The following is an 18,243-nucleotide window of genomic DNA, read 5'->3' as shown; positions in this document are numbered from 1 at the left end:
GAGTGACTTGAAGTTCACCTGTTTTGGTGTGATCAGCAACTCACCAGCAAGTTTTCTGATTGCTGTGAGAGAGTAATTGCACTTGACATTTTAGAACCAGAGCAGCTTTTCAAAAATAAATTGCGCAGTCATGAAGAGGCCTGTGTTCAAGAGCTGTCAGACGTGGTGGCAGAAGGACGTGGCTCTGGGAAAAGAACCAGAGAGATCAGCTAAGCCTTGTGTGGAGTAGTTAAAGTTACTGAAATACCACAGAATGGCTGGGACTGGAAGAGGCTTCTGCAGGTCACTTAGTCCTTCCTCCAAGTGGGTTAAAGGAGAGCAGGTTGCTCAGGTCCTCATCCACAACATCACAGGACATCTGCTGATGCTGACACATGCACTAGCCTCCATAATAGCCACATTTTCTCATTCCTAATAAGAAATCTTCCTTTTAGAAAACTGTTCTATCTGGGCTGGATTAATTTGTCTTGGCTGGTACTCATATTCACAGAATCTGTAGAGTCAGGGGTCACCCTAGCCTGCACTATTTATGGAGCCTGGGCTGGGGTGATGTCAGGCACAAGGTACCACAGCTCATTTCTTGGCTGCCAAAAGAGATTTGCTGTTGTTGGTCTCCATGGAACCTTTTCAAGGGGAGCCAGAATGGCTCCAGAAGACTCCAGAGCTTGTCCAAAGAACAAGACTGGTCATGTGTAGAGGCTCACTCTGGCTTTGTGCTTCAACTCTAGAATTACAGCACCCTCACCAAAGAGGCCATGGGTTGCTGCAGCCCAGCTCTGTGTGGATCCTTGTCCTCCTCATCCCACACTGCTCCATCACGTTTCAATCTGCTGATCAGGGATGGTAATGTGGGAAGTTCCGCTTTAGAGCAATGCAAAAGCTGCATGTAGTGTTGAAAATGTTCCCTAATGGTTCTGCTGAATAGGATAAAACATCTTGGTATTCTCAATCAAGTAAACGACCATGAAATGAGATTTTTGTTCATGAACTGTCTGAATCACCTGAAGGTACCAAAGCCAAACTTAGAGTGTAAAGCACCATCTCCTAAGTATTTTGGATGCTATGTACCTGAGCAAAACAGCAATGGCTTCAGTAGGTAAAGTGCTTTACCTTTCATCTAAGAATAGTGGTTTTATGAAAAGTGTCCTTTAAAAGCAAGACCCCATCACTATTTGAATAATGGTAGCACTGAACAGAACAACAAGGATATAGCCCCACCAGGCTAGACAGTAAATTTCCTGACAGACTATCTAAATTAACACCTTAATAATGTTACTTTGGCATTATGAGAATAGAGTTACAGCTTCCAAATTACTTAGCAAGCAGCTGTAAATCCAGGATGGAGTTCTGGTCTCACAAATCATATTCCAGACTCCTGGGTACAGCACCACATCACTTAGCTACAGAGTGCAATTCTCTTACGTCCTGTTTGTCCCTGCCTGAGACACTTTGGCTCATAAAATGCGTGCACTGAGTTTTTTGGATTAAGAAATAAAAAAAGAAAAGGTATTTTTGTTAGTCTCCTGCACACTTATCACTGCAGATCTCCGAACATTTATGTCACTTTTGTTTTACATTCCTCTAGTCCTTAAAAGATAGCTTGTACTTTAGGGTGATTTTGGAGGCTGGTGTAATTTATTACAGTGCCATTTCAGCTGCCTTGTTCAGTAGAATAACCTCTAATTGCTCTGCATCCCCATCTAACTTTCTAATAAGATTAATACTGTCTTGTGTCTTGGTAGTCCCTAATTAACATGATTTGTCTTCACAGTTAAGGGCTCCAGGGCATCGCAGCGAGCTCAGAGTCCCTGCTCAGTGAAGTAGTTAATCCATCCTTCCAGGAGCAGAGCAGATGCTGTCAGGGAGCTTCAAAGGGCTAAATTTGTTGCAAGGCATTGATGAGAGAGACAGGGGAGGCAGCGCAGCTGCAGACCTCGCCTGGAGCTGTGGCTGCTGGGCTGGATCATCCAGGCAGGGCTGGAGGGAGGGGGTCCTGCGCTGCCCCTGGCCTGCTGCTTTTGTTCTGCTCAATTGAGCTCCCCGAGGTGGGCGCTAATGGCACTTAATTAACCTGTGCGAGGGCAGAGGCAGGAAGACGAGCGAGCATTTGATGTGACTTCAGCCAGTAGCCCTTAAACTCGTGTGGGAGCTGGAGGATCATGCGTGCCCTCCTCCCGCTCTGTGCCTGACACGGAAGAGCTTTCCCTGGCACAGACAGTTAAGAATTAACTTCGGTTTAGTCACTGTATAATTGGCAAGAGCCTTTGTGAAAGCTCATAAGAATCCATAGCCTTTTCCTCATCATTTTTCTGCTATTACACAGCTTTTACTTCCACCATCCTTTAGAAACTGGAGGTATCAAAGCCAGAAAGCTTTTCTTGCAGGAGGTTTCATGGCCTCTCTGAAAGGAGGAGGGGCTCTCCCCAGACATTCTGCTGTTGAAGCTTCCAGGTTTGCCAGGTTTGGGTGAAAACTCACATTCAAATTATTTCTGTATCAACAGCACAGAACAGAATGGCTTGAGATTTGTTTCTGGATGTACATTAAGAAAACAGAAAATTAATTTCTGTGGATAGGATCAGAGTCTTAAAGAGAGTCTTAAGAAACAAGCGATGGTTTAGTGGACAGTTATTTCTGGCTCCTTGGTTCCTCTCTCATTTAGGTCCCAGGCTCCTGCAATGGGTGGGTGCAGAGCAGCCTGGGACTGGGACTAGGAGAGCTATGGCAGAGCATCCAAGCTGGTGTTCCTGGCAGCAGGAGAAGGGAACACAAGGTGGGATAAGTACCTGGTTTAACAATAGGCAGTATAAATACAGAAAGTTCTGCATGGCAGGAGACAATAGAGAGAAACCAGCAGTAGAGCTGATTCCATGAAACAGAGCTTTTAAATTGCTGATAAAATTACAGAGCAGCAGGAATGAGTCCACTTAGATCAGATGAGCTCTGAGCAAAGTGCCCTGTGCTGTAAACAGCAGTCATGCCTTTTGTTCTCCCTGATGTTTGTTATAATTGGAAGCCAATTGCATTATTTCTCTGAATGCTGGCATACTTAATAAGGATGCAAATTAATTAAAATCCTCCCTCCATTCCATTAGCAAAGAAAAAAAAGCAAGCACTGAGCAGAAGCAAGGCTGCAGTGCCTCGGCTGTTTTCACAGCAGTGCCCCTGTGTCTTGGGGTGACTTTATGATGTGTATCCCATATTGCTGCCCTATGCCCAGAAATTAATTTTTGTGCCTTTTTATGCCTTTAAACTGAGCCTGAGAGGGGGAAGGGAAAACTGAGCAAAACTTTTTCAAAGCAGTTTGCAGCTTGTTCAAGGTCACACACAGATAGCGACTTTTTTTCCAGCTGTGGCAGGGGAGGGAGGAGGCACCCGGCTTGCGGCTGCCCGGTCAGCTTTTGGCCAGTTGTTCAGTTTCTTTTTCTCCAGAGAGAGACTGGAGTTGAACTTTTTTTCCTTCCCAGGAATTTCAGATTTTCTCCCTTTTCTACTGGACTGCTTCAATATCAGAGCACATCGGGAGGACTTTCCATCAAGCACAGAGGGCCTGGCCCTGGGCCAAGTCTCAGCTCGGAGGAGACCAAAGGGAGGACTCTTAACACTTTGCCAGGTTTTTTCTCCACAGTGAGAGATTTTTATTAGTTAGCATTATTTTCCTTTTCCCGTGTGTTTGTTAAAGAAATCGTTTTTATCTCTTTCACTTTCCTTTGAGGAAAATTTATTTTTTCCCCAACCTGGTGGGGGAGGGGTGGTGACGTGCCTTCTCTCAGGGGATATATTTCTAAATTTGGCCAAACCGGTACACCCTGGCTAGCAGCAGAAGCAGTGACAGGTCATTCAGCCTCCCTGGCTCTTCATTTCCTGTCTAACGTGCAGCTGGGCTGTCACCCACTTTTGATATGACGCAAAATGTCATTGGTGGTTCTGGGACCACATCATTTATCCAAGAGGAGGGAAAAAAACCAGTCTGGGAATCAATTAGGTGCAACTTGCAAAGATAATTCAGCAAGTCCTGGCAGAGTTCTGAGGTCTGCTCCACCACCGTGGATTATGCAGTGGGGCCTTGCATTTGCTGTTCAGCAGAAATTCTCCAGTCTCAAGTACTTCAAGCACACCCTTAATTTTATGCATCAAGTCAACAGAATTAAACCATAGGACTGGACAACTTCACCCAAGGACTGTGGAATGTCTGGCAGTGGAACAAGCTGTACTTCAATCTCACTATTTATGGGTGGCTGCTTTTAAGTGTTCAAAACATTGCAGTGCTGCAGAGTAAAAATAATTTTGATGGGTCCATGTATAATTAAAGCTTTAGTAAGTCACTTCACCTCCATGCAGCCCCCCACCCCCCCCTGTAATTTAAGATTTTGCTGTGTATTTTTAGCCTTGGAAGCCTGTGAAAGTTTGTTGCAGTCAAGTTTTGAAGTTTTTGTTTTAAAACTCCGCATTTTTAGAAGAGTTAACTTTTTCTAAAGCATTAAAGATGAGAAAAATCTCATTTTTGATGCAAAGGCACTGCTGTCTTACTTGCACGTGGGCTGTCTTCTGTGGAAGCGACATAAACACTGTCAAGTGTGTTCTGACCACATGACACAAACCTGCTAATAACAGAGAGATGCAGAGCTCAGCGCTGGAGCTCCAGCCCGGTGCTGGGACAGCTGGGATCACTCATGGGCACCCAGTGCTTTGGGACATGCTGGCCATTTTCCACATGTGTAGGGAAACCAGGGAGCTAATCGTATACACAGCCTGCCTTCTGCAGGCTTGGGAGTTGGAACAGACCCTGTGGAGATGGGGATTGAGGGTGCCAGCTCCCTCTTGTCAAGTGACTTGTATGTTTTCATCCACAGTGAGACCAAAGGGAATGGAGGGAGCCAGAATTCCCTCTGGATGTCCTTCGGATATGGAAGGGGAAAATAAAAACAATGTGCTGGCAGAAGCTAAACAAAACATTTTTAATAGCAGGCCACAGAGGAAAAATTCATGAGTTATTCTCCATGGCAACATCTAGGTTCTCTCACGTTTGCTGCCTCCACTCTCTCCTCCTTCCCTTTCTCCTCTCCCTCTCCTACCCTTCGGCTCCTGCTGTTCCTGCCTGAGTCCTGCCCACACAGCTGTCCACAGGACCTGGCATTTGCAGGCGATGGCTTTGACACCAAGGTGTCATCAGTGTCCCCCCTGGCTGATCTGAATTTGTGGGATTCACATTTTTAATTCTAAGAGGGACCAAAGCAAGCCTCCTGTTGCCTAAGCTGTCCACTGCTCCTGCTCTTCTTACCCCTCAAATTGTTAAAACCACCTACCCACTCTAGCCCCCTTGCACTGTATTTGGAAGGGGCAGACTTCAGTATGGACACTGGAAAGATGAAAAAAGCTTGCCCATGGCTGCTTAATTAGGCTTTAACCTGAGCTTTTAAGATGTTAGTCTAAAACATGCTTATTTCTAGAAAAAAAATTCCAAACCAGGCAATTGCACTCAGCTCTGGCTTACTTCCATGGCTGAAATGAATTACAAGTGGAAGGATGTGGGGGACACCTAGGCCCTGCTGGTGCTGCAGCACGGTGTTGCATTCTTGCCACCTCTATGTTCTTCATATTTCATAGTATTGCAGAATCATTAAGGTTGGAAAAGACCTTTAGGGTCACCAAGTCCAACCATCAGCTTGCCAAGAGAAACAAGCCTAGCACCCACTAACCAGTGAGGAATTGCAGTGTCGGTGACAGCCTCCATACCCTGCACTGAGCTCCGGCCCAGCCCATAGGAGCAGCAGCACCAGGAGTTCCTCAGTGCTCCCAAGCTGCTCAGTGGGAGAAGGCCCCAGACTGTCCAGCTGGATGCTGTGCTCCAGGAGTGCACCTGTAACCCTGTGGACTGGTTTTCATCTGTTTCTATGAGTGGCACATGGCTTGGTGTCTTCCATTGCTCACTCAGAGTGCCTCTGAGGAAACTGGGTAGGAATTTGCCCCCTGGCAAAGGAGCACAGCTGGCCACGAGCCAGGTACTCAGTAAAGATCAGCTCTGTCAAGAGGACACCCTGCAGCCTCCACACCTCTACTTCTGCTGCAAACCAAAGAGATTCACTGATTGCCCCCTGCCTGCAACCACAGCTCCCTGAGGGAGCCATGGGAAGAGGAGGCATAGTGGAGACCCTGTCAAGAGCCCTGCAACAGCCACAATGGATGACACAGAGGTACCTCAAATGTTTTCCTGAACCAGCCTTTTCTGTTCAGAGAGCTGCAACAAGCTTGGAGAGAAAGCAGTCTTATCTCAGGGGGTTTAGGTGACACACCTGCACTGGCAGGCTCTCTCTCATGCAGCTCAGGCCCCAGTGAGATCCAGCCAGGTGGAGACTGGGGACACTGGTGAGGATTCACACTGGCCAGAATGCTTCCAGGGGGTTTTGCTTTGCATCTGTTTCCTCAAGCAATGACATAAACAATTGTCTGCTTTAGGAAACTTGAGCAGATGGTCATCCCGGGCATTAATGCTTTGCAACTCCATTTTATCACCTTGTTAATGGTGGCCTTTCCACAGCCCAGCTCTACCCACCTAAGCAGAGGGGGGAATGGTGCTGAGCATCAGCAGATGCTGCCATAGCCCTTCCTTAAGCAAGGTTTTGTAGTTTCCCTCATCATAACCCAAAGGGCTACAGCTGGCATTGGATTGATGCCAAGGATGAGAGGAGGCCTCCAAGCCTGAAACAACTCTTTACAGCTCTAACTAGAGTATTAAAACAAGTTCATGACACTGGGGACCAAGGATGCCTTGACTAACAGATACCATAGCCACTGTTATTCTGAGGCAGTGAGTGCAATCCTTATAACTATTCTTGCACAGCTTTTTCTGACTCATATGAACAAGAACCAGCACATCTCATGAATTTTCAGCACATCCACAATATCTGCCTCACAATACCTACCAGCACTGTTTAATGACAGCTAATAATCACTTTACTTAAGCAAATTCAAAGACACACACCAGACACGTCCCCACAGAGCGCTCCCCTGGCACATTACACAGGTACAGCTCATCCCCACAAAACACACACTCATTAATTACATCTCCCCACGATGATCCAACAGCCCTGCTCCCACAGACACCTCCAAGTTTGTTCCCATCTTTGCCTGTACCTGCCTCCAGCTGTGTGTCTCTCGCAGCTTTGCTCCAGCCCCTGAGTCGTGACGTGGCCCTGTTTTTCCTCTCTAGGAGCAGGAAAGGTGACACAGTAATACTACCTTATTTGCTCCCAGCACTATAGGGGAATGTCTTAAATGATCTCCAGGCTTTCAGGAAGAGGAAGGAGTATTTCCCACCCCTTCCCTGGCTCCAGGCTTTTGTAGGGTAGGGATCATCATCATAGAATCATTATCTCCACATGCGGCCCCTGATTGCAGTAATTTGGGTTTCTGCTGTTCCTCCACCTGTAGCAGCTCATCAGATGTGATTTCCTTGCAGCAGAGGTGCTTTCTTTTGGGAAGTTTCGGATATCTGGCTGTCAGCAGGAAGCCCACTAAGTTGTCTGCATGCTCAAGTTACTTGCACTTACACTGTGGTCATCAGTGTCCCGTCTCCCTCCGGCTCCAACCAGGCTCCCACTTCTGATGTTTCTGGGAAGGTGCCATCACAGCTGGTTCTCCACATGAAATGTGCCAAGCTCCTTGTCTGACTAAAGCTCTTGCAGGAGTGCCCAGGATAGGCTTTCTTGTAAAAACAGGAGAGAAAAACTTATTTCATACAGTTTAAGGTATTCCATGACACACAGCCCCTGCTGCTCTCAGATAGCACAGAGGAAACTGTGCAGGACAGGCCATGGTCTCCACCTCATGCCTTTCTCCACTCTGGATGAGTGGCTCAAACAGTAGGGAACCAGGGGAGCCCTCTCCAGGGTGTGAGGTTTTGCTCTAAAAGAAAAAAACCCAAACTATCCCTGTCATACTATTTTGGTGTACTCTGTGAGGCAGGGAACCAGCAGGTGAAGGCCCTGGCTGCCAGGGTACCAGCATACACCAGAGAGGGGACTTTATCCTGCATGGCAATGGACCAGAGAGGAGAGAAAGGGTAAAACCCCCTTCTTTGCCCGTTCATTTAATTGTGTTGTTCTGCAGATAACACAGCCTCTCCATGTTCAATGGGTTAAGCTGTTGGAAACAAGCAGCTTTCTATATTTACTGGTGTAATCTAAAAATACCCCAATTGCACTGACAGCCAAAGCAAGCAGAGGCTCTCAGGGGCTCTTTTTCTATCCCAATGCCATGTGGGTGCCCCAGCTGGCTGACACTGCCCCAGGTGAGACGAGTCCAAAGAGCAAAATTGGTGTCACACCCCCTCACAGGCTTGCTGCACATGGTGCCTTCACCCTCTGCCTCCCAGCTGCTCCAGAACAGCAATGCTCAGCTTCCACCCATCCCTCTGCCCAGCCCCTGGTACTTGCTGGCTTCAGGTGCAACAGGGGCTGTACAGTTCAGCCACGTGATTGCAAGGGGCTGAACAAAGACTCACTGAAAACAGGACAGGACATTTTCATCACCTCCCCTGTGTCCCCAAAGAGGCAGTATTAATTCATGATTTAGAATAATCTGAGATTTCATTGCAGTTTGGGTGTTTTCCACTGGGGAGATAGAAGAAATGCTTACTAAAATTCACTTATGTTATACTGGCATAACTGCGTGGGCATTCAGTTTGTATCTGCTTGTGAAGTTACTGGTTTGTGTCTGCTGGTTGCACTCACAGCCTGAGTCCTTTTTGGACTGCTGATTTATTTAGCCACCATCACCCCAGCGGTTGGCATTCCGGGTTTAGGATTTCCGGGCTCTAGGGATTCAAGTGTCTGAATGCCTGGTCAGGGAGGGAAATGGTTTGGTGCCCCAGCTCTGAGGCAGCCAGGTGGTATCAGCAGATACAGCTTGTTTGCCTTCCTTCTTCTCCTCCTCCTCCTCTCCACCTCTCCGTTTCCAGATGCAAATAATTCCATATTTGGCAGGGTGTAACCACGATGGCTTCCTAAGGGGAAAACATCTACTTTGGCAAAAGCATTTAAGACTCTTACTCCTGCTTCACATTCTCAAGCATATGTGGAGTAGGGGAGAAATGCTTCTATCCTATGCCTGCTGGCATGGCTAAAGTCTTGTATTCAGGAATGCCAGCAAGCTCCCAAAGATTGGCTAATCATAATTAATAAAGAAAATGCACTGGTATTGGAAAAATGATTTGGCTCCTGTGAGTAGGAAAGTGGCCTGAAGAGGAATCAGAAGCCAAGGTTCATGAGATTTTAATCCCAGTTTCTGTATCTATTCCCAGTCCAGAGAAGGACACTTAAATGCTTTGTTAGCTTTATTCCTTTCTGAATGGGATTAGACTTTAGTTTAGTCACTGTGGTATTCAGAGCATTAATTGGCTAATTCAGCACCTTGCTCTAATGATGTAAATATCTTAAAAGCTTCACTGGAAGGATTTGAAACTGTAGTTTAAGAATTATTGCTCATTTATGACCTTTCTTTGTAATACGTCTTGGAAGAGTTAAAGGTAAGGCAAGAGGGGAAGATTTTCATTTAAAAAAGAGACAGGCATTTCCATTTGGCAAGATTTTGCATCCTGATGGGAAAACAAAACCACCCAGTCTCTGATCTTGCCTCAATCCATATTTAATCTCAGAGAGTGCTGTAGTGTAATTTTGAAGACAGCACTTTCAGGAAGCATGAGGGGAAATATTCCAGGCTTCTTTCTGCTTTGAAAGAAATACAAAGAAAAAAAAAAGGTGGGTGAAGCAGGGCAGAGATGTCACATAATCCTACGTGGGGGACACAAGAGACATGGAAAACAAAGCCAGAGAGCAAAAGACAGCTATGGAGAGATTTACACAACATCCTTTGGGATTATAATGACTTTCCCTTTCCTCTCTGCAGACCCTTTTCTTTTGGTGGATAAGGGGATGAAACCCTGCCTGTGAAAGCCAGAGGAGCAAGCCCGGGGTGGTCCTCACGCAGAAGATGCTGCCCTTGTCTCCGCCAGTGATGCTGTGCTGTAGGGCTGCCTCCCCCTGCCCCAGCAGCACTCACTCCCTCCCCTCCGTGCCTGCTCCATGCCCAGCTCTGGCATGTGCCACAGGGAGGGGGTGGGAATATGAAATCGGATCCAGACAGCGGTAGGAAGACGAGCAGGGTTTCAAGAGCTGGTGGAGTGTTAGGAAGACACTGGAATTGAAGCTTGCAGAGGGTGGCAGGATTAAAAATAGGCTGTAGCCAGCCTTCCCCAGCATTTTGGCATCTCAGCTGCCTGTTATCCTTGTGACCCACTGAGGAAGAGGCAGCAAAGGGATTCTCTTTTCCACCACCCTGGCAGCACAGGACAAAATGGTATTTTGCTTCTAACCAGATGGTTCTGCACTCTTGGTCTAATGAGCTTTACTACAAGGGTGTCAACTGAGTGTTTTGTCCTCACCTTCAGTCAAACCAAGGGACTCCCGCCTTCCTCTGAGTTCAACAAGGCACTCGTGTGCACTGAAGATGTGTTCATTCATTCACATCTTACAGGCTGTTTGCAGGCTTCCATCCTTTGAGAGGAAAAAAGGCAGTTTTTATAGAAACCATCAATTTCATTCAATGTATTGAGCAAAGGAAACATTTCACAGAACTATGTTATTCAGTACAATCAACACTGCATCTTGGTACTTAGCAATGCTGCACTTGTTTTTAGAATGATGCCTTAGGTTTTAACTTTCATATTTTTCAAATCCTGTACTGCCCAGTGTGTAACTGAAGTTTCTTGTAGCCTGTTAATTTCTGCTCTCTCATGCTAGGTAGACATAACAAAGCCTCTCTGGGCCTGCTCTCCAAGGACACTCAGACTGTCCTAGGCCCAAAAAGTATAAACCAAAAAACCTCTAAAGGGGGGAAATTACATCATTAACTGAAGCTTTAATTGGAGAATTAACCCTGCTATGCAAATTAACCAAACTTATAAAAGTGTGAAGAACTCGTGACCTGTTGTCCATCCTGGGGTCCATCTTGGCAGTAGCCTCTGGCTCCCCAGGGGGTACCTTTGAAGGCCTTTCAAATAAATACCTACCTTTACTCCCTTACTCCTGTCTAGTCTCTGTTCTCAGGTGGCCTCTCAAGGCATCAAGAAAAGCCCAAAGACAATTCATAATGCTAAGAGGTGATGAAATCCATACTTAGATGAGGTGCCTGAACCTCCTGGCCGACAGCTCATATTTTATAGGAGCCAGGAACAGTTTCTTCTGCTCTTTACCCATATTGTGTATTTCTGTATGTTGCCTGGGCCTTCCCTGAGCTGTGAGTTTCAGCCAGCCATGAGCACACCACATCAGCTAAAAGTAAAAAACCTGCCTTGTCCAATGGCATAAATTTAGGAAGAATCTTTGTGAAAGGCTGCTGTGGTGTAGTTTTTTTCCCCCCAACTTTAACTTTCATGCATCAACAAACTCCTTCATCTGAAACATTTCAGGAAGTCTGAAGTGTGTCTGCAAGATTTCTAAGTTGGTCTCAAGCAGAGCCAAGGGCTGCCACACCAGATCCTCTGGCTCCAGCACTTTAAGAAGTTCAGCTTCCTAAAGTTCTTGGTTAAAACATGCCCTGAGGTAGCAGCTTGTGATTGGGAAAAGCACCGTGCAAAAATGCAGTGCCACTCCTTTTTGTGTGTGTCTGCTCCTTCTAGAGCAGTATTTGTGAATTCTAGAGCAGACTGCCAAACCTTTAGATATTTCTAGAGCCAGTCCTGCAACTCTGGGTTCAGTTTTCCTTTTTAGAGCTGCTGTGTAGTGTTTCTCTCCAGGGGAGAGCCACCAGGCAGAACAAAGGTATTTCCACAGACACACAGCACTCCCTTGTAGTGCATAAATGGTTACTGTCGGGTGGGGAGGAAAGGAGCCAAAACCCAAAGAGTGCTTTTTCCACCCTGGTGTTCAAGTACGGGAAGTGAGATGCTACGAGGGGAGCAGGTCTAAGGGGAGGGATCTGGCAGGAGGCCGTGGCTCTCAGTGAGTGTTGTGCTGCTGCTCTCTCCCCAGGAACGTTCGTGTCGGCGTTCACGGTGCTGTGTGGGGCCCGCACTGACCTCCCTGACCGGCACATGTGCTGTGTCTTCTGGCTGAACATCGCTGCTGCCCTCATCCAGATCCTGACGGCCATCGTCATGGTCGGCTGGATCATGAGCATATTTTGGGGCATGGACATGGTCATTCTTGCAAGTAAGTACAGTGCACTCGCCCTCCTGACTTCTCCTCTCCGTGCCCGTGTTGCTGGGTCCCAGATAATGTCCCTGCAAGCCACTGGGCTGCACTGTAGGGAAGAAGAGCCACAGGATGGGCTCTGCAAGTCCATGAGAAACACAGTAGGCAGAGAAATTGCTAGGAGGCAGTAGGAATGGGCCCTGTGACATTTCTGGGAGAGCCTCCCATCCCACCACATGGGTGAAGAACTTCCCTTTATGAAATGAAATGTGCAGGAAGGGGGAGCACTGTGAACTCTGCTGTCTGGAGCCTCGTCTGCCGTGGTCATATCCATTTGAACAAGAAAGCCCTTTCTCCCTTGCAACTCTGGCTGCAAATCTGTGGTTAGTGAGACGTTTCTGCTAGGCTGGTTCTGCTCCCAGGGCCAGTTGTCCCCAAAAAAGCCCTGGGGATTCTCCTGGACCCTCCCCTTCCTCCCCAGGATACATTTACCCAATGTTCTGTTTTGTTTTTTTTCATGTCTCAGACCATATTCTTAGGCTGAGCCAGCAGGCAGCAGAAGCTGCTCCTAGCAAGACTACCCATACACCCTTGGAGTTGACTAAAACATAAGCCTAAGGAAAGAAGAATCCTTTTTAAAATTTACATAATTTAAGTCTCCAGTTAGTAGATATTACCAACCCAGAATACAGTAACTTTTATCTGGTAGAGGCTTTCACTGGTGTAAAAGTTGTATCATACCTCCTGTATCCTGGTGCAGAGGATTGAGGTGACAGCCTCACCTCACCTCCAAAGCCAGAAGCACACAGAGCTCAGGGTGCTGGTGGCATCTGCAAAACCCCACTCCCTTTCCAGAGGCTGTCAGAGGCCGGTGGGAAAGCCCTCAAACCAAACAGGTCTGAGATCTTTCAGGCCGACAGGACAGGCAGTTCCCAAAGCAAGCCTTTCTCCCAGAGACCATCTTACCAGCAGCTCTGGCCTTTTGGTTTGAAGGGGCTCCACTTTGTCATCTCTGCTGGTGACATCTGTGGCTGCATGACAGAAGGGGAGAGAGGATCTCAGGGAGTTGCCAGGAACCTGCCTAAAGACAAAATGGATGAAATTGAAAAAAACAAAAAGCAGGAAACCAGTCCACATTTTCAGCTGCCAACCCAAGGGGTTAAACCCTCTCACCAAACCACCTGCTAATTTCTGAGCCAGCTTCAGTTAGGGCAGTCCTCATGCAGAGCAAACGATGGATATTAAAAACCTCAACATGTGCAAAGTAAAAGCTTTCCTCGGGATGAAGGCACTCTTGCTCTTTGCTTTACCCTGCAAACCACCTGCCACGTTTCCTTCCAGATGTACCTGCAGAGCAGGTGATTTCTGAGGCTAAATTGTGAATTGGTGTACATGTGTGATGTGTCCTTAAGAATCTGCTGGATTTGTGTGTAATCCCGTAACTGCGTGTTCATAATCATAAGCTCTTCTGCTCTTCCTCTGCGGGGCAGCCCCCGTGTGCGGTTTGCTGTCTGGCAGAACCCCATTCTGCAGGGGTGGGGAGAGTCAGGAAAGCATCTGTCCTGATAAAGAATCACCACTGAAACTGTGACCTGCTTTGCTCCAAAGCCCTGTTCTCCAGCTGGAGGGGTTGGCACTTAGGAGGGTCTTACTGGAGGTTCTGCTCCACCTTCACTGTTGAGGAAAACCACACAGCTTGGAAGTATCTCCCAAACACTCTTTCCCACATCTGGCTGGATTCCAGGATGGAATCCAGAGGCAGAGGATGGATGAGCAGCATGTGGTGGGAATGCTCAGATCAAGAGGTCCCCAAGCACAGCAGCAGTATTTCATCCCTCTGGTGGTAGTAGAGAGTGGCAAGAGGAACCAACATGTCTTATGTTTCACCAGCAGCATCTGACGAGTTGCAGCCCTTGGGAGTTTCTTTCCATCTCATTAAATAGCTGCTTTTAAGTTTACATGCCATGCAGAGAAAGTAGTGGGTAAATAAGGCAGCTCTTGGTTGATGGAGAATAAAAGAAAAAACTCAATTGAGACAAGGAGTAAAGTGATCGGTTGCTCTTAGGTGGATCAAACAGCCCTGTCAGACCCAAAGTGGTTCTTGTTATCATGCTAAAAATAAAATAATAACTTAAGAAGGAAACCATGTTTCAAATTCAAGAAATAAGACATTTCATTTAAGAACACTGCCAGGAAACAGTTTGCCTTGGCTGGGTTTTGTTTGCATGCAAACCATTGGAGGCACTGGACAGAAATTGTATACCATTGCAACTTAAATCTGTGTGCAGATGGGAAATAGTTAACAAAATGTGAAAATACTGCCCACCTCTAGTCCCCTTGCCTTGAAGTGGTCGATCCCATGTGTCCCTGTGAGGGTGCCATGCTATTTGGATGGGCTAGAGGCAGAACACAGAGGATGCTGTCTAAGCTGGTGAGGGCTGGCAGTGAGGAGGAAGGTGGGAAGCAGCCAAGGGTTGGAGACTCTGCTCGGACTTTCCCTAAGTGATAAGTACCTTGCTTCCTGGATCTGGGCCTCTCTGTTAGCTGGTAGAGAGCTGGGAGGGAGTTAGAACCACAGAATCATAAAATCACTGAGGTTGAAAAAAACCTCCAAAATCATTGAGTCTGAGTCTTAAGCCATCACCATCGTGTCCACCACTGAACCATGTCCCCAAGTGCCACATCCATATGCCTTTTGAACGGGAGCCTTGTTGCAACTTTTCATCTTCTAGTGCTATTTCCCAGGCATGGAAAGGGGGAGTCTGCTCTGAAGATAATGGCATACTGTCCTTAATGAGGGAACAAGGAGAAGAATTATAGGCCAATCAGGTATACTTCAATTACTGGAAGAAGTAATCAAGTAAGTGACTCACATGCATTTAGAAAATAAAATACAAAAATAAAAAACCCCCACAAAGTCACCGCAGGTTTGTCCAGAGCGAGCTGTGTCAGGCTGGCTTGATTCCCTTTGGTGGCAGAGGAATTAATTTTGTGTGAGGTGGCAGCAGTCAGCCATCCCTAACCTTCAGATGCTGACCCCGTCTCGCACAGCGTTCCTACCAGCAAGCCAGGGGGACGTGGCCTGCGTGAAAATGTGCTTGAGAACTGTCCTCTAAATGGATTTTCCTGACCTGGGAAGAGATAAAGAGAGGTGTGTTGAAAGGTCCCTCCTGAATCCAGCTCTGCTCAGTATTTTCATTTGTGGCTTGAGGATGGACTGGAGGAGAGGCTCCCCAGCTGCACACCAGTGCTGGACAGTGCCCGGATCCACGCAAATCAAAGAAATGGTCTGGAAAGAGTAAGTGCTGCTCAGCAGGGACAAGCCCAAGACTCTACGGAAGGATTAATTGACTGCATAAATACACACTAGGGAACAACTTGTTTTTCAGGGAAGGATGTGGTGGCTGCAGTGAGTCACAAGTGGCACAGGGGGAACATTGCTACGGAGGGAACAAACACCACACAGGCAGGTGGGAGCAGAGCTTGTAGGGCTTTCACTGATCCCATCACCTTTCTCTGCATGCATAAAGCTGTGGTGAGGCTTGTGGCCAACTTTGGAGGCTGTACTTCAAGTGGAAAACCTGGAGAGAGTCCAGAGAACCGTAAGACAGTAGGCGTGTTGGTGATGAAGGTGTTCAGTGGGCTAGTCAATGTGAGAGGGCAGCAGTTCAGCCTAAGACAGACTTAAATAACACCAGGAAGGACCTGTGTGGAAATTAGAAGACATTTTTCCTCCAGTAAGGTCAAAGTGCTGCAGAGGTGGCATGGCAAGATCTGCTCTCTCTGTCCCTGGAAGACCCCAAGAGTGGGTAGACCCGTGTCTGTCAGGGACAAGCAAGAGACCGACTGACCTGGGGGGTCCTGTCCAACCCTCATCTCCTCTAAGGTGCACTTTAGCAGCATAATATCCCAGAAGGAAAGTAAATTGAATGCAGTTTTGCTGTCACTGTTAATTACTTTTGGCAGCACCACAGCACAGGGTATTTTCTCTGCTAATTTAAACGAACTGCCAGCTGGCCCCGTTGGACACCACAGATATCTTCCTTAAGCAGCCATATGGCTTTGGGAACAGTCCTCTGCTGTACCTGCTGTCTGAAGGCAAAGGTAGAATTACAAAGGAGCACTTAATTCTTTTGCCAAAAAATGTCTGGGCAGCGCTGCTGCACTGTGCTCTCCTCAAAGCCCTCGCCAGCTCTGCGGGGATGATGCACAGAGCTGAGGCAAACCAGAGCTAATTAGCTGGCCAAGGCCAACTGGAAAATGAGCCTCCTAAGGCTTTCCAGGCAAAGCTCCCTCTGCTAAGGCACACCTTGTTCCCAGCCCACATCTTCATTAGCCCCGCTGTGCGGAATGAACACAGTGGAATGGCCTTTCCAGAAGTCCCCACCTGCTCAGAGCCTGTTATAAAAGGTTGTGTGCCATTTCTTGACAGAAACACCAGAGAAATAATATAGTAATGTCCTGCTGATGTGGCACAGGGGATACAAGTCAGGGACTGTTTGTCCAGGCATTGCTTTGCCTCTGCTGAACGCAGCCAAGAAGTCAAGCCTGCTTTCTGAAGGAAGCCCTCCCTCAGCTTTTGGCCTCTGAATGAACGATGGCTGCACCATCGCTCTCAGGTTCACTGGAGGGGGCTTCAGCTGACTCTTGGGGCTATTGCCAGCCAGTAGTGAGAACTCACTTGTAATCATGCCATCCTTGTCACTCCTTTGCTAATTGGTCTGCTCAGACCCTGCCAGAAGCAGCAGTAGATGATTGCACAGTCACTGTATCCTCAGGCACTGAGGGACTTTGGGGAGCATCACCGAACCTCTCTGCTCTGCAGGACCTCTGCTAGGGCAGGTAATACGGCTGTCCTGGGAAGGAAAGGGGAGCAGAAGGCCCAAAACAACTGGTAACCCTTCATGAGATGAAGAAAATTCCGAGGACAAATTGCCTGCTTAGACTTATTACTCTTTTTAAAAAAATCTAAAAAGAGCCATCACCCAAACTAGGCCTGAGGAAAGTAGTTAAAATACCCTTTTTTACAGTTTCCTACCAAATGAAGTGGTGGGGCAAGTTCTTAAACTATTGTAGGAATGTTAAATAGCACCAGTGTTTGCAGCACCCAGACAGGCTGAGGCATGCTGTGGTTGTGAGTTATCTGTGGACACAAGCAAATTCAGCAGGGAAACTACCAAAAACTCTTCAGGTGTAGTGTTCCCAGCTCCCAGACTGTGAATGGCATGCCATGTGCCCTTTGGTACACTGTGATGTCTTGTTTGATGCCTTCCTTCAGTGGTTCCCCTTCAGTCAAACCCATGAAATACCGATGACATGGAGGAAAGATTTTCTGGGAGCATTGCTCAGAGGTGCTAGCCCATCCAGCTTGTCCAGCTTGGGGCTGAAAAAGCAGATGATGATTGCCCTATCATCTTTAAACAAGAGTCCCAAATGAAATGATCCACTTCAAGTAAAGGATTTTAAGTAATGTTTAGCCCTGGTGTGAATGTCTGATGGTAGAGCAGCTGTTCTCTGTTTACTCTGCAGCCTCAGTTTGTTCATTCTCTTCTGGTTCTCCATGTGTTTCAGATATATCGTCTACAGTTACATTTCTCCCTCTCTCTTTCTTTCATGTTCCTTTGCCTCCTTTTGTTCACCATCAAAGTCTCACAAGGTAAGTTTGTTTCTGTTCTTCCTCCTCCTCCTCCTCACACTCTGAGGCAGTTTCCCATGGAGAGCAGTGAGCATCGGTCAGGGCACGACATCTGGAAGTCGCTTTGGCCAGTGCTGCCCACTCCCAGCCCAAGTCCAACCATGTGCCTCTACATATGTGTGTCTGACTGTCTCTGTGTCTGTCCTTTGGCTGCACAGCCCCAGGGATGGTGAAAATCTTCACACAGCATTGAAATGCCTCTGGGGATGCCCCAAGGGCCCCCTCGGAGCAGAGCAGGAACCCATTTCAGCCTTGAAGCCGCCCTCTGCACAAACCCAGCCCTAGAAGGACAGCCTGTGCACAGACTGAGTTCTTTTTGCCTCAGTCTTACTGCCATGGTTTACAGGAGAAGTGCAA

The 18,243-nt window shown here is 47.4% G+C and overlaps 1 protein-coding gene across 6 annotated transcripts in view; it reads left to right on the top strand.

Moving 5' to 3' along the window:
- The window catches only part of STUM (stum, mechanosensory transduction mediator homolog), a 48,690-nt gene that overhangs the window by 21,685 nt on the left and 8,762 nt on the right, over positions 1–18,243 (top strand). For 3 of the 6 annotated variants that reach the window (XM_048297870.1, XM_048297871.1, XM_048297869.1), the window contains exons 2-3: positions 12,030–12,209; positions 17,839–17,847. In XM_048297870.1, coding sequence (XP_048153827.1) covers positions 12,030–12,209; positions 17,839–17,847 — 189 coding nt within the window. The remainder of the gene's footprint in view (positions 1–12,029; positions 12,210–17,838; positions 17,848–18,243) is intronic. The other 3 variants (XM_048297874.1, XM_048297875.1, XM_048297872.1) reach the window with 1 other exon arrangement.

The sequence above is a fragment of the Corvus hawaiiensis genome, chromosome 3, assembly GCF_020740725.1.
Source record: "Corvus hawaiiensis isolate bCorHaw1 chromosome 3, bCorHaw1.pri.cur, whole genome shotgun sequence".
NCBI lineage: Eukaryota > Metazoa > Chordata > Aves > Passeriformes > Corvidae > Corvus > Corvus hawaiiensis.
The sequence above is the reverse complement of the archived record's forward strand: the minus strand, read 5'-3'. Positions and strand labels throughout refer to the sequence as shown.